Source organism: Fusarium mangiferae (genome assembly GCF_900044065.1).
Source record: "Fusarium mangiferae strain MRC7560 genome assembly, contig: FMAN_scaffold001, whole genome shotgun sequence".
Classification (NCBI taxonomy): domain Eukaryota; kingdom Fungi; phylum Ascomycota; class Sordariomycetes; order Hypocreales; family Nectriaceae; genus Fusarium; species Fusarium mangiferae.
Window position 1 is genome coordinate 3,636,706 of NW_024573921.1, and position 14,485 is coordinate 3,651,190.

A 14,485-nucleotide genomic window follows, 5' to 3' on the forward strand; every position below is an offset into this window, starting at 1 on the left:
TTTTTTGGTTCTGTGTTTGTAGAAGTGTCGTCATTTGATGGCCAGTCTGGAGACCAGTCTCGTGCTCTCGTATCCTCTAGTAGGGGTACCCCATACCAGGCATTCCGTGGCTATGGCCGTGGCCGTGGTGCTGAGGGTGACCATGCATGAAAGGAGGAGGCGGGTTTCCAGCTTGATGAGGAGGTGGAGGGGGAGGGGGAAGATGTTGAGGGTGACCTGGATGCATTGGGGGTTGTTGCTGAAGATGCATCGGGTGAGGCGGGTGCTGACGTTGATGCTGGTGAGGGTGATACTGGTGAGGAGGAAGCTCATGCTGATGAGGGTGCATCGGCGGCGGTTGATGCAGCATGGGCGGTTGCTGTGGTGGCATCTGTGGTTGATCAGGCTGCATCTGCATCTTGAGAGAGGAAGACTCCCTCTTGATGGTGGCTTTGCCTTTAGGCTTATTGGGAGCGGCGACACCTGTTCTTTGCTCGGCTGCCGCTTGAGCAGCCTTCTTAGCCGCCAGGGTCGCCTTGCGTTTCTCAACGGCTCCAGCCATATTTCCATTGGCCCAACGATCTGCGATTGTGTTAGCATGTGAATAGAAAAGAGAAACAAGCTGGGGAACCTACTCTTCATCGATGCAGACATCTTCTCTGACTTGGTCATGGACTTATAATCTTTGGGTGTATCATCTCCATCGTCCCCTGCGACAGATGGGGGAGCGGAGGGAGGTCCTGTAGCAGGAACAGCAGCAGCAGGAGGAAGCGCGTGAGGTGCGGGTGTCCCTCCGTTCTTAGCATCCTGGCCAGACCTGACCACTTTGATCTTTTGAATCTTGCGGCTGTTTGGCACTTGTGCTGGTTCGACAGAGGGAGCTGGTGTAGAAGCACTAGATGGAACCTCAGTGGTGGTGGTACCTCCGCTGGTTCGCTTGCCCTTCTTCTTGGGCGGTGCCTGAGCCAACTCTTCAGCTTCGTTAGGATCGTCGCGGAAGCGCTTCTGTCGCTTGGGTCGGAACGAATATGATGACTCAACAGTGTGTCCAGATGCTTCAGAGGAGGCGGTGGTAGGGCGAGAGTCGCCATTGTCGGTGATCTCGTTTTCAGGCGTGACATCGGTATAGTAAGCCCTGGGAAGCTTGAGAGTAACAATGGCACGGCGGACAGGCGCCTTCTCTTCCTTCTCCTGCACTTCTTCTTCCTCTTGGGGTTCGTCATCGACAAACTCATTGGGATCAGCCTCTTCGTACTTGACGGCAGGTCTGGCCCGGCCACGACGAGTAGTCTTTGCGGGCGATTCTTGGACTGGTTCCTCGGCGTCTGGTGTAGGGGCAGGTTCTTCGGCAACAGCAGCATTCTTGCCACGACCACGCTTACGTCTAGTCTTGGGACCCGAAGCCTCATTGTCCGAGGCAGCCTCAGTGTTGAAGCTGACTGAAAGGTTGGTCTGAGGCTCATCCTCAGCGTTGGCGTTCTTGCGTCGACGACCACCACGAGTGGGAGGCACAGGTGTTGAGCTCCGACTGACATCCTGTGTTGCGGGATCGAAGAGCTGGACAGGCTTGCGCTGACGTTTGCCGACAACCTCATCCGTCTCAGTGGCCTTTGCGGTCTGTCGGGGCTGGTTTCGCAGAGATCGTCCACGCGTCATGATTCCGACCTGCTGTGTTTCGGGATTTTGCTTGCCAATCTTTGAAGGATGAGGATCGTATTCAAAGCCGTAGGCAGCTGCCATAATACGATCTTGTCCTTGAAGATAACGGGTCTCATTGAGACCTTCCTTGTCGCGAGACTTGTAGCCCTTGACAGCAAATTCAGGTTCTTCATAGTTAAGGCCATGCTGGTTGAGGTTGCGAGTGCGGGCTTCGTACTTGGCATCGGCAGCTCGTCGACGGAGCGAGTTCTCGTAATCGTCAACGACAGCGCCCAGGTCATTCCACTCATCCTGCCACTGAACCATGGAGACATTTACGGCCTCGAGGAGTTCGTACAGGTCTTCAGTTGACATGTCCTCGTAGTTCTCGAGGATGGAGATGTACTCCTCAGGGTCTCTGAGCTTTCTATATTTGTAATAACGTGTACGTCCTGGCACTTCCTGAGATTCAGAGACGTCAGCGTCATCACCATCATCTCCACCTGGAGCAGGTGAATTGAAAGCTGTAGGATCTGTGGAGTCGGCCACTGGAGAACCGCGTGTAGGAGTGTTCAGTGCGGGTGTAGGTGCTTCGAGGCCCGCCCCATCGACGATATCATACTGATCGTCCACCATGGGCTCCATGTCAGTGTCCTTTCCTTCAGGTGTTGTGTCATCATTGGCACCGTCTTCATCAGAGCGACCCTTCTTCTCTGGGTATAGCGTAAACTCCCCATCGACATAAGGCCTAAGATGTGACCAGCGGCCGGCGGGGGTAGGCTGTGGCATTGACTCCAGGGCAATTCGGGGAGCCACAGGCTTCTGGGGACTTGCTTTCGTGTCTGAGGGAGCAGAAGAAGCGGGGGTTTCGATGGTCTCAGTAGGAGGTGGAGTAGGAGCTTTCAATTCGGTAGGGCTCGAAATGGTGGTAGGCTCCTCTTGAGTGAGAGGAATCTCAGGTGAGTCTGGGATTGGAAGTTCGTCGGCAGTGGCCGGCACTTGTGCGGACTCTTTGTCTTTATTGTTTTCAACAGTCTCATTGTTCACCTTCTCATCCTTTGTCGAGTCGCCATTCACCTCCAAAGACGTGGGAACATCGTTGGAGGTGGCATTTTGGGGAGATGCGACGTTCTCAACAGACTGTCGAAGCTCTTCAGTCTCTCGAGCAGGTGATGGTGATGGTGGTTTTGAGGGTGACTTTGGCGGTGATGTAGAGCGAGCCCTTGAAGCAGAACGCGACGACGCAGCTGCGGGTAAAGCTGCTGTCGTGGACTTCTGTGCAGGTTCTTGTTCGGGCAATTGTGAAAGTTGTTCAGGTTCTTGTGTGAGCTCTGTGGGCTCTTGTGCAGACTTGCTTACATGCTCCTGCACAGGCTCCTGCACAGACTCCTGTACAAGCTCTTGTGTATCAAGAGGCGCGGCATCAGTCATTTCAACATCCTGAGTAGGATGCTCGTCCTGAGCAGAATCGATCTCCATGTTGTCCATTGCGTTCATCTTGTCGTCTTGCTGAAGGTCGATTAGCTTGTCCGTTGTAGGAAATTGATAGATGTTTGTGACGTGATGAGATGATTCTTGTTTGATGTTGGTATCTGTATCGGTGTTGATTGTGTTGGTGAGAGAGAGAGTAGGCTCAGAAGAATCTTGAGGAAGAGGTTCGGTAGTGGGGACTTCAGCAACTCCATTGACAGGCATAGGCACTGGCTCAGATGCGGGAACAATAGTTGAGTGAACAGATTCACTCTTATTGTTCTCGTCGGCTGTAATTGGCAGAGGTGCTATTGTCGGTGCTGGCACTGGCTCTGACACTGGCGCTGCCACTGCCTCTGTTATTACCTCTGGTTCCACTTCAACTGGACGAGAATCTGGCACTGCCGTGGCAGCTGGTTCAGATTGTGCATCTGCCACTGCCACTGCCACTGCTGGCAGCTTTACTTCATTAACATCTTCAGCAGCCGGTGACTTATGCGTTGTACTCAGTGATTCCGGCTCGGGTTCCACTTTGGGAAGTTTTTCGGCCTGCGGCTCTGTAGGTTGAGATACAGGTTCCTCGATAGAGGTTCGTGTAGGTTCCACAACAGAAGAAACTGTGTCTGAGGAGATTTGCTCAACCTGGGGAACGGGCAAGGTTTCTTTTGTTTCAAGCTGGTGTTGATTCTCATCAACTTGAGGAGCGGCAAATGCATCCTTGGTGGACTCATTATGGGGGGACTTTTTAGGTGAGTCCTTTGATGGCATCTTATTCTGGGGGGATGAGTTATTTGAAGCGGCGTCTCTCAGCTCAGAGTCATCGACATCTGAGTAATAGGCGCCGACTTCAATTGTGTCTTGGACGTCGTTATCATCATCTTGCAAGGCAGCTTGATGATATGCCTTGAGGTCACTGGATTTTCGAGTCGGATTCCTCCGGCGATTGGACGGGGTGTCAGCACCCATGGAGGCGCCTCGCCTCTTAGAGTCATTGCTGTAAAAGTCATCTGTGTCAAAGTTGACTTCAGACCTTCTCTTTTTGCCGCGTGCTGAAGAGGTGGAATTGGGGACGATGACATCGTCGTCGATGTGCTCAAACGTGTAATCCACGCGAGCACGCTTACGAAGACTGTGGCCGCCCTTTTTGGGCCCATGCTCACCCTCATCAGGAATTGGATAGTTATCCATAGTAGTAGAACGCTTCTTGGCATTCGAATTGCGACTACTGCTTGGAGAAGAGAAAGTGAAGGCGTGTTGGAGAGGTTTGGCTGAGCGGCGGCCACCAACGCCTACACCTTGAGGCGTTGTGGTGGTATTAGTGTGAGAAACAACAGGACTCGTGAGTGGATTCAGTTCAAAGGAAGCCTCTGAAGTAGAAGTAGGAGAAGCAGAAGCTCCTAACGGACGGCGACGTTGAGGCATCCGGCGCGAGCGATCCATTGTACAGCCAGGACAGGCTTGTAAGTTCTGTCTGGCCCGAGAGAGATTTTGAATGGTTGGATGGGATGAGGCTGGGATCCAAGTTTACAGCAAGGACGTGTAGTTAGTGGCCAGCCGGGCCCGCGAGAGGCGTCATGCGAGTGAATCCACGGGACGGGTAACTTAGTACGAGCGCAATGCCAAATATCAGGGAATACGTGCGAGCGAGCCTGAAAATTTATAACCAGACAGGCGCAGCCTCGAAAGAGGATGAGGCTCAAAGTGCGTGGATATGAATGAATGAATGGGATGAGCGTGTCGGATGGAGTAAGAGAAACAAGCCAGGGCAGAGAAAGAATTTTGAAGTACAGGACAGGGAATTGGCGGCAACTTGCAAAAAAGGACAAGACACGACAGACGGGCCCGAGTAAAAGTAAAACGCAAGACAAAGGCTAAGAAGACGCCCTTAACAATGGGAAGTGACCTGATACGCACGCCTTGATACTGGAGGCGACGGTTTAACCAAGAGTGCAGTGCAATATATGACAAGAGGCGTGTGTGATGAAGACGGGACGAGACAGTCTCCTTTTGGCTCTGATGTTGGTCTCCCGTCGATTTTCTCAAGGTGTCGTGGTCTGGTCCATCCGAATAAGCCAGCCAAGGCTAGACCCGCCTGGGGCCTCTTCTGTTAGTGGTATCCCGGCCACTGAGAGACCCAATCTCTCACAAGGCTCAGGGACCTGGCAAACCCGTCAGTACGTACCCGCCCCAGCGACCCCTTCTCCGGGGTTCCTCCAGGCCAATCAGGCAATTCTATTTCCACGGAACTACACGGCGCTAGTACAAGTCAGGTATGAGCATGACCGTGTCGTCTGCTGCAAATCACTGGGTGCTAGTGGTTGCTTTTACTGTTGTAAGTCGCCGGTCAGCCAATTACAATACTTGACGAGTACTCCGGCTGAGCTGTTGGTGAGGCTTGATGCCCACACAATTAGGTGTCATTGGTGAGTAGCCGACAAGTAGATGATGTTTCAGTAACATCAGCAATTACATCTGACAATCTGAAAGAAAAGTAATCCAGGAATGCGATGATATCATTAACTATGGCATGAGATCTCACTTACACGAAACATTTATCTACATCTGTGTATGCTGTTGTCCTAGCTCCTCACTATAGTGATGTAACCGCCATCACCCATTCGGAAACAGCACGTGTTAGACGTTCCTGCCTTCCCGGTACTCCTGGACCCTTGCAGCTGTCGGTGTCGTACCTACCTCTCCAGAGCTCCAACCATCTCCCTTAGGAGTCCTCTCTTTTGCGCCAAACAACCTTCTTTCAACCCCCCGCCTTTACCAAGTCATCAGCACGACAACTTTCGACACTTGACGCGAAGTCAATTCCACATCAATACACTCTTTCTAGGTCGCAGCTGTAGCAGGTCTCTGCAATTATGGCGTCGAAAAAGACAAAGCCCACCGCCGCTGGTGACGACGTCGACATTGACGAGCTGTTGTCTGGCCTTGACCGCGATAAGAAGCCCAAGAAGACAACAAAGTCTAAGCCGACCTCTGCCGCATCCAAGGCACTTGCCGACCAGGATATTCTCGCCGACCTTGAATCGGAACTGGCAGAGCAGCCTTCACGACCCCATACTCCCCGCCTCAAGGATGCTACCCGTCGTTCCACAGCAACACCCCCCGCTGGCGACCCTCGCAAGTCTACCGATAGTGCACGCAGCCTGAAAGCAACATTCACACCAAGCGCTACGAGCTCAGAACTTTACGAGAACGAGAAGAAGCCGACATCTGAGCCTGTTCAGCAAGAAACTGCCCCTCAAGCCTCTGGTGGAGGATGGTGGGGTGGCATTTTATCCACGGCCAGTGCTGCTATGAAGCAGGCCGAAGCCGCTGTCTCACAGATCCAACAGAATGAAGAGGCCAAGAAGTGGGCAGACCAGGTCAAGGGAATCAGGGGACTTGATGTCAACACTCTTCGAACCTATGGTATGTTCGAAATGACACTGAATTATGAATCTCTAGCTAATTAAGGGTTTTAGGTGATGAACTCCGACACCGTGCTCTACCTACCTTCACCAACATCCTCCACACGCTTGCGCCACCTATCAGTTCCCATGAACGACTTCTCATTCATATCACCCACGATCTTGTCGGCTACCCGTCACTCGACCCCCTGATTCATAACGTCTTTGGCCATGTGATGGCACAGGTTGAAGGCGGTGACCTTCTTGTCATTCAGCGTGGCCAGGAGAGCCACTCTCGACGTAGCACGGAAAGTATTACTGGATGGCACGATGGCCCTTGGTGGAGACAAACTGATACGCCCCGTGAGCTGGGATTGATCAAGGGTTTGCCTGAAGGAACCAAGCTTTGCCGCGCCAACGCCGAATCGCATGCGAACGAATACTTCTCTGCCAATGGTGGTGTCGAAGCAGCCAAGCACAAGGCTACCGAAGATGTGAGCGAGACCAACCCTGTTAGAACCTCGGATCTGTTCCTGGCTGTCCAGGCAATCTCAGTGGATGAGGACAAGAACCTGTTCGCTCGCACTGCTTCTGCGGAGAAGGAGAAGGACTCTTCTGGTGTTGAGGATCAAGATGAGAATGAGGAACTCATTTGTTTCGCTGTTTTCATCCTGGATCCTGTTCATGACATTGAATTTTATACCGTCAGCCAGTCTGTTCCTGCTCGATGGGTTCAGTGGCTCGATACACCCGCCCCTCTCACGCCCCGATCTGGCGAGGATGGTGATGTGGCCGACGCCAATATTCCCGAAGAGATCAGGGATATCATTGAGAGCGGTGGCGTTGACCCTCGAGAATGGGTCGCCGAGTGGCTTGAGGAGCTTCTCAACCTTTCTATCGGTACTGTTGCTCAGCGATATGTGGCGCGTCGCATGGGTGTTGGTGAGGGTGGGCTGGGCAGGGGCAAGAGAAGGATGGAAGATCTCGTGCAGGACAATGCTGGTGAGGCTGCACGTGCTGGCGTCATCTAAACAGCGTGCAGGATAAACATTAAAGTATGTTGTATGACAAGGTAGGTTGGGCGTTGGAGTTTGCGACCGGCAAATGTAACCTTCGGAAGCTTAAGTGGGCTTGGAAATATTTGAATACTGGGTTCTCTTTTTATCACGCAGGGCTAGGATCGCTTTGGAATCTTCACTGTCATTAATATCAAGCTGGACTTTGAATGTCGACTAACTCGACTATACTATACCCGCATCTAAAGCCTGAACGTAGAATTCTATCCATATTCTAAAGCAAAGTCTATGTATGGCCAACTCGATGGACTGTTCCAGCTTTCTTGAGCTCACCTCTAGCCTCTCTGGTGGCGCCTTCCAGGTCAACCTTCTTCAACGGCCGGTAGACGGGATCCCACATCTGCTCTCTGATCCACTCCTCCAAATCTTCTTCCTTTTCAGGGATGCCATCCTGTGTAGCCTCGCCATCCTTGACAGCTGCTTGTATCACATTGCGGGCAATGCGGACACTGACATCTCGCACTGAATCCACGTCTGGGAGAAGAGGAGCCGTTGAATCTTTGAGAACAGGGCTCAGTGAGGAAACTCCTTCCACAGCGGCTACAAGCATGCGATCTGTCAAGTGCTTGGCTCGGGAGAGCACGCAGCCGAGACCGATGCCTGGGAAGACAACTGAGTTGTTGCATTCGCCGACATTGATGGTGATTTCAGAACCGTCTTTGCCCCAAGGACCTTTGACGGGCGGGAAGGGTGAGCCTGTGGCTACAAGAGCTTTTCCATTTGTCCATCTGAGAATATCTTCGGGTTTGGCCTCATGTAGGCGAGTAGGGTTGGAGAGAGGAAGAACAATAGGGCGCTCGTGGTGCTCAGCCATGGCACGGATGATATCTTCGGTGAAGGCACCGGGCTTGGTAGACGTGCCAACAAGCACGTTAGGTCGAACCTCTTTGATCACGGAGAGGAGATCAGCGTCCTTGTCTTTCCACTCTGAAGCGTCCTTGGTAAAGATCTTTTGAGAATCACTGACACCTTCGGTTTCCGACGTAAGGAGACCAGGCTTGTCAATCAGCCTAGAAAGTCAGTAGTGTTGTGTCTGGTGGATGTACGCCTTACCAGATCTGCTTCGCTGCCTCCTCATGGCTCATATTTCCTTCCGTAGCAATGGCATCTCGAACTTGATCTGCGATACCAAGTCCAGCACTACCAGCTCCAAAGACGACCATTCGAAGATCTTTGAGCTTTTGCTTGCTGACGTGAAGACCTGACAAGATAGCTGCGAGAGTTACACAGCCTGTTCCTTGAACATCATCATTGAAGCAAGCAAAGTCTGGACGATACCGATCAAGAATCTTCCTCGCTGTTAAAACATCAATGTCAGGAAATGCCACCAAACTGCAAGGAAGGGTGCGTACCATTGGTTAAACCAAAGTCCTCAAAGTGGATGTAGGCCTTGGGATAGAGCTTCCTGGCAGATTGCACAAATGTGTCGACAAACTTGGCGTACTCCTCACCACGAACACGCTTCTCTTTGAGACCGAGATATAGCTCATCATCGAGAAGTTCCTTGTTGTCTGTGCCGCAGTCGAGGACAACTGGAAGGGTTCTATTGGGATGGACGCCTGCACAGAGAGTGGTGAGGACTAACTTGGCGACGGAGATGAGAATACCGCCAACGCCTTGGTCACCGATGCCAAGGATCTCTTCACCGTCTGGACATCGCGTTAGTAGCTAATAATATGAAGGAGAGAAGAATAAACAGACCAGATACGACAATGTAGTCAATATCTTCAGGGTTTCCCCATTGAGCGAGGTTGTGATGCACATGATCTGGGTCTCGAATGTTGAGATAGCAACCTTCGGGACGTCTAAAGAGTCGAGAGTAATTCTGGATAGCATCGCCTTCAGTCGGTGTATAGACTATGCTCATCATCTCATCGAGATGAAGTTGCAGAAGCTTTACACAAGAATTAGCATTACGGTCATATCGGAACAATGCACGAGTGGTACCTTGAAGTACAGAACCTCATTTTGATCCTTTAGTGAGGTGAGAAAAGTATTCTTGGCTAAGTCGTCGGGCCTTGACGAATATTGCTCATAAGCACGTTTGCATTGCTGCTCAAGCGTCTGAACACCTTGCGGTAGCAAGCCTGTGAGGTTAAACTCTCGACGCTCATCAGGAGGAAAAGCAGAGCCCTTGTTGAGATATGGCGTGTTCAAGAGCGATGTACCGCTGAGCGCGCAGTTAATAGGCCCGGTGGTGCTCAGTGGTAGATCACCAAACTTGGACCTCTTGGAGTGATCAGCCTTTGTGGCATAGTTGTTGGTGAGATTCAGGTATCGCATAGTGGACGGATATAAACGGAAGCGATGGACAGGGGATGATCTGGATATTTTGAACATGATAATCTACTTGGCAGTCTTGGCCTTTTGATATGTGGTATTAATAGTAGAGTAGCATAGCATAGCATAGATAGATAGATAGATAGATAGGCAGATACGGCAGTTGAGATAGAACATCAAGTTCTGGACCTGAAATCACAAAGATGACGTCGTTGAGCTCTCACTGGCCCAAATCCACTCTGACGAAAGAATACGAAACCTTGATTGCATCTGCACGTGCTAAGGTAAAGGTCGAAAAACAATAGGGTCTTTGATATCATGAACTTGGATAATATTCCAGATACTGTAATCACATGATAGTGACACATGTGCTATGTATTCCAATAAGAGAAAGAAAAAAAAGAATGTCGGTGCTCCTGGAGCCTCGCCCGTGTAGAAATTGAGACAATGTTATCCACCAAAAGGTGACCAACAAAGACGAGACGGACGCGGACTATGATGGCCCTTGTTGTTCTAGCAACTACGACAAGAAAAAGAAGCACACAATGAATTGCGCGTCCCTTTTTTTAGTCGTTAAATCATCCTTCAGACTACTTCGTGCGGATAGTACAAAACGCACCGTCCGTAGAAGACCCTCCGTGAGGAAGACTCGTGGGAAGATTGAGTGACTGAAGGACAAACGCTGCGGATAGAAAATAGAAATGTGTAGGTACCTACCTTGCAACAAGACGCATAATGAGATCTTGAGATCGCGTCTTGTTGTGTTGTGTTGCTCTGAGGGAGAGAGACTTGGAGTGATAGTGAGAGAAGGGGAAGAATATGGTCAAGGAAAATTTGACGCGGTTTTGGTGGTGGAGTTGAAATGTACGTACCCACTCACTCACTCACTATTTGGTTGGCGGGCCACAGAAGTTAGAAACCTACCTCAGCCACCAAAAGATGCCGCATTCCAACTTGAATCCTCATTGGCTCATCAACTTACACCAGAACAATCACTGCTCGATATCATGTCTCACAGCATAAACCTTGGTGGCTTGCCAAGACCTGTATTATCTGCATCTATATACACAGGAATCCCTAATGCACACCAGTACATTGCTTTGTCCCACGTACTCACTTGGCTATCTCCGCTCCTAAGCGTTCTCGTGGTGAGATGGCCTCGTCTCAATCTCTCCATCCTCCACCAACGCCTTCTCAGCCTTCAAAGCGTCAACCTCAAGCTCAATTCCAAGACCAACATCTCGGCGCGCCTCATCCAGCATCTTTGCATCCTCTTCGCCAGTGTGGCTTCCGAACACTCGATCCATATCTTCGAGAGTAGCACCCTTCGTTTCTGGAAGGCAAAAGTACAGCCAGACCATACTGCATGCCAGGAAAACGGCAAAGAAGATGTAAGTGCCCCATTCGAGAGTCTCAAACATAGGAGGCACGTAAAAAGCAACGGCAAAGTTGTTGAGCTGGAGTCACCGTCAGTTACACTTGGATCATAAGCGAGATGGGACTACTTACCCAGTTACTAGAAGCACCAATCGAAGAACCCTTGGATCGGATGGAGAGAGGGAAAATCTCGGCAACAAGGGTCCAAGACACAGGACCCCATGTAGCGCCAAAAGCCCCGACGTAGAGCCAGATGAAGGCCACGGCAACCCAACCAGCAGCACTATGCGTCTCCCAGTCGTGTTGGAACTTGGCGACAATAATACCAGCGAGAACCATAGAGATAAGCATGACGACCGATCCGACATAAAGCATTGGCTTTCGTCCAACTTTGTCAATGATAGCCATGGCAGGTAAAGTGAAGACGAAGAACACAACACCCGTAACTCCCGTCGCCAGTAGAGCCTGCGTTCCTCCCGTAAGACCTAGACTTTCAAAGACTTGGCTGGCATAGTAAATGATAGCGTCGATTCCGGACCATTGTTGCCAAAACATGACGAGCCAAGCTGTAGCAACACGCTTGAAGTTATCCTTGGTACGGAAGATCTGATAATACTGAGCAAATTGGGCCATCCAGACACTGCCCTGCTCTTTAGCAGCCAGGTTGGGGAAGTTCTTGGCGAAAGCACGTTGTTCAAAGAGAGCCTCGGCCTTGATCTCCTTGTATTCCACCTGAATGAGTTCGTGCTCAATGGGTAGGTTGCGAAGGTAGGATAGTGTTTTGAGGGCCTCCTCATCACGGCCCTGCTTGACGAGCCAACGCGGGGAAAATGGCAACCACCAGATTCCAAGCGCGAGAAGAACGGCGGGAATTCCTTGGATGATGGATGGGAGCATCCATGCGAGGTTGCTTTGGCCTTCTCCTGTGCCGCCGATGTAGTTGCTGCCGTATCCGATCCAGAATGAGAGCATGATGCCGAGGATGGTGCAGAATTGGTAGAAGGAGACGAGGAAGCCACGGAGTTCGGGAGAGGATAGCTCGGCGTTGTAGAGAGGACTAAAGAGACATCAGTCAGATACAATTGTTAATATTAGGTCATAGTTAGAACTGACCCAACACCACTGAAAGTGCCAACTCCGATGCCAGTGAAGAAGCGACCAGCGTAGAGCATAGACGCATTATCTTTTGTTCCTCCGATATACAAATAGCTACCAAGAATTACCCAGCAGCAGGCCATGAACATGGTGTACTTCCGTGAGTAGACTTCACCAAAGACACCAGCGGACAAGGAGCCCAAAATGCCACCGAGTTGAAGGATCGAGGTGAGCCAGCCAGTGGCTGAGGACGAATTGACGATAGAGGGGAAGTTGTCCTTGAAGCGATGCATCACTAGGGACTGGCCCAGGACACCTTGTTGGTAGCCATACTCAAAGCCACCGAAGCTGAGATTATTAGTAACAGATTGTATATGAGGGTGAAGGAGACTAACGAGGCGAAGAGGGCGATGACGATGAGCTTGGGGTTCTTGGCGAGAGTCCTCCATCGGTTTTGGTAGGCGAGCTTCGTCCGCTCGTCAACTGTCGACTCCATGATGAAAGGATATTCAATAAAATATATTCACCACCGTTTAACGAGAATTGAAGCAGTTCTCCCAAGCCACGAGGCAAGTATGAGCGTGACAGAACCAAGATCAACATCGGGAGAGCAATGGCCTTATATAACGAACCACAATATTTGCATCATCGACAATTTCATTGCCATTTCGAGCCATCAATTGCATGGATCTCAATGTTAAAGGCTCCCCGCAACTAACACCTCATGCCAATCCGGGGACCCCAGATGCAACATAGAAAAAGATACAAATGACGATGTATCTTTATGGAGTAGCACTGCTAGGGTCGGTGAGACTCCGGCGATGGGGGACGGGGGATGGGGGTGCTTGGGATGTCCATATTGGGAAAGACTTCTGTATATGGCAATATCAAGCACTTTGGAATAATAGCCTCATCTTGCCTGATGAGCGAGGATATCATGAGCACGATCTTTATGATGATTGATTCATTCATTACTAGAGTTACAAGCTACTTTTAGGTCGAGTATCGATACAATCAGCAAGTCAGGCAATCATGCAACTCGAGAGATATTACCATATAAGAATCCACAAAATAAGAAATAATCGTATTGCAATCCATACAAGATCCGTTTTCTTCCTTGAGATGTTACATTGCAAAAGGCAATACCACATCAACCTGTCGGAGTACCCCGACTTACGCGGATGTTTTAGTGGGCAAGAGTTGGCCGAGTATTAAAGAAATCACGCGCTGTTACCAAGTTTTCTGACCCAGCAATGAATAGCAAACATACACTCTATTTAAACGCTCGGGATCATGAAACACATTTCTTCCCCACATGTTTCCCAGTGTCAGTTCTGGTCCCGGTGTCGGCCCTTACTCTGGCGATCCCGCTCGTCTTCTCCAACACCTCATATATCCTCCCTCAGTGTGTGTTCCTCCTGTGACAGTTTATCCAAGTTAGATAAGTCGACTTAACACCGGCTGTCCTTGGCACCGGCAGATGAACCTTGTGTCTTATGAGGCTCAACTGGGAATATTGATCAGCAAGTACATGGATGCTGGTGCTAGGCAGAAGGATTTCCTGGATCAACACTGGATAGAAACGGGGGCCAAGCAATTGAAAGGGCTTGTGATTTACATAACTCTATGGAACGTTTCGAATAAACCTTGCCCTTTTACAAGATAAAGATGCAAGAAAATGGATTCATCGGAAAATTAAATAGAAAAATATTCATCACATCTAGTTGCTCAAGGAAATCCGATATGAGAAGCCTACAGCCACGTCTGTTCGCTAGCTCACCTATGCTACCCTACACATTTGATGGCGACCTCAGTGAATAAGAAAACCTAGAGCTTCTATCACAAGGATTGAAAAGTTTTTAGGAAACTTAGCGCAGACTTGAGAGACATTCAGATTAGTTTGTTTTATGAAATATAATAAAGCTCCGGTGTGATACGCGCTCCTCTCCCACTTTCGTCTTACACCCCCAGATTTCGCTAAAAGTGTCTGAAGAGCCTGTCTAGGGGAGGAAAGAAAACTCAGAACCTTGATTCTAGGTGACAAAATGATCTAGGCAATGTAGCCAAAGCTTAGGATGACCTTTGCTGAGTTTATTTTGATACCCTATATTTAGAGTCTGGTGTTTTCTTGCCCCAAGGCCTGTAGCGTTTAAATGTGCCTCTTTGAGT

General features: G+C 50.1%; 4 protein-coding genes across 4 annotated transcripts; 1 reads left to right on the plus strand and 3 right to left on the minus strand.

Annotated features, from left to right (window-relative positions):
• Nucleotides 1-76: 76 nt before the first annotated feature.
• Nucleotides 77-4,527, minus strand: FMAN_01654 (uncharacterized protein; the record flags this gene model as incomplete). The annotated part of the gene is made up of 2 exons (XM_041821401.1): nucleotides 77-561; nucleotides 615-4,527. The coding sequence occupies 2 exons, from the start codon at nucleotides 4,525-4,527 to the stop codon at nucleotides 77-79; spliced, it is 4,398 nt and encodes a 1,465-aa protein (XP_041676997.1).
• Nucleotides 4,528-5,957: 1,430 nt separating this feature from the next.
• FMAN_01655 (uncharacterized protein) lies at nucleotides 5,958-7,519 on the plus strand (the record flags this gene model as incomplete). The annotated part of the gene is made up of 2 exons (XM_041821412.1): nucleotides 5,958-6,510; nucleotides 6,564-7,519. 2 exons carry the CDS (start codon nucleotides 5,958-5,960, stop codon nucleotides 7,517-7,519), a joined length of 1,509 nt encoding a protein of 502 aa, XP_041676998.1.
• Nucleotides 7,520-7,790: 271 nt separating this feature from the next.
• FMAN_01656 (putative malate dehydrogenase (oxaloacetate decarboxylating) (NADP+)) lies at nucleotides 7,791-9,847 on the minus strand (the record flags this gene model as incomplete). Its single annotated transcript, XM_041821423.1, has 5 exons — nucleotides 7,791-8,574; nucleotides 8,618-8,861; nucleotides 8,917-9,213; nucleotides 9,266-9,458; nucleotides 9,512-9,847. The coding sequence occupies 5 exons, from the start codon at nucleotides 9,845-9,847 to the stop codon at nucleotides 7,791-7,793; spliced, it is 1,854 nt and encodes a 617-aa protein (XP_041676999.1).
• A 1,130-nt stretch (nucleotides 9,848-10,977) lies between these two features.
• FMAN_01657 (uncharacterized protein) lies at nucleotides 10,978-12,812 on the minus strand (the record flags this gene model as incomplete). The annotated part of the gene is made up of 4 exons (XM_041821434.1): nucleotides 10,978-11,301; nucleotides 11,354-12,278; nucleotides 12,335-12,664; nucleotides 12,712-12,812. The coding sequence occupies 4 exons, from the start codon at nucleotides 12,810-12,812 to the stop codon at nucleotides 10,978-10,980; spliced, it is 1,680 nt and encodes a 559-aa protein (XP_041677000.1).
• Between the last annotated feature and the right edge of the window lie 1,673 nt (nucleotides 12,813-14,485).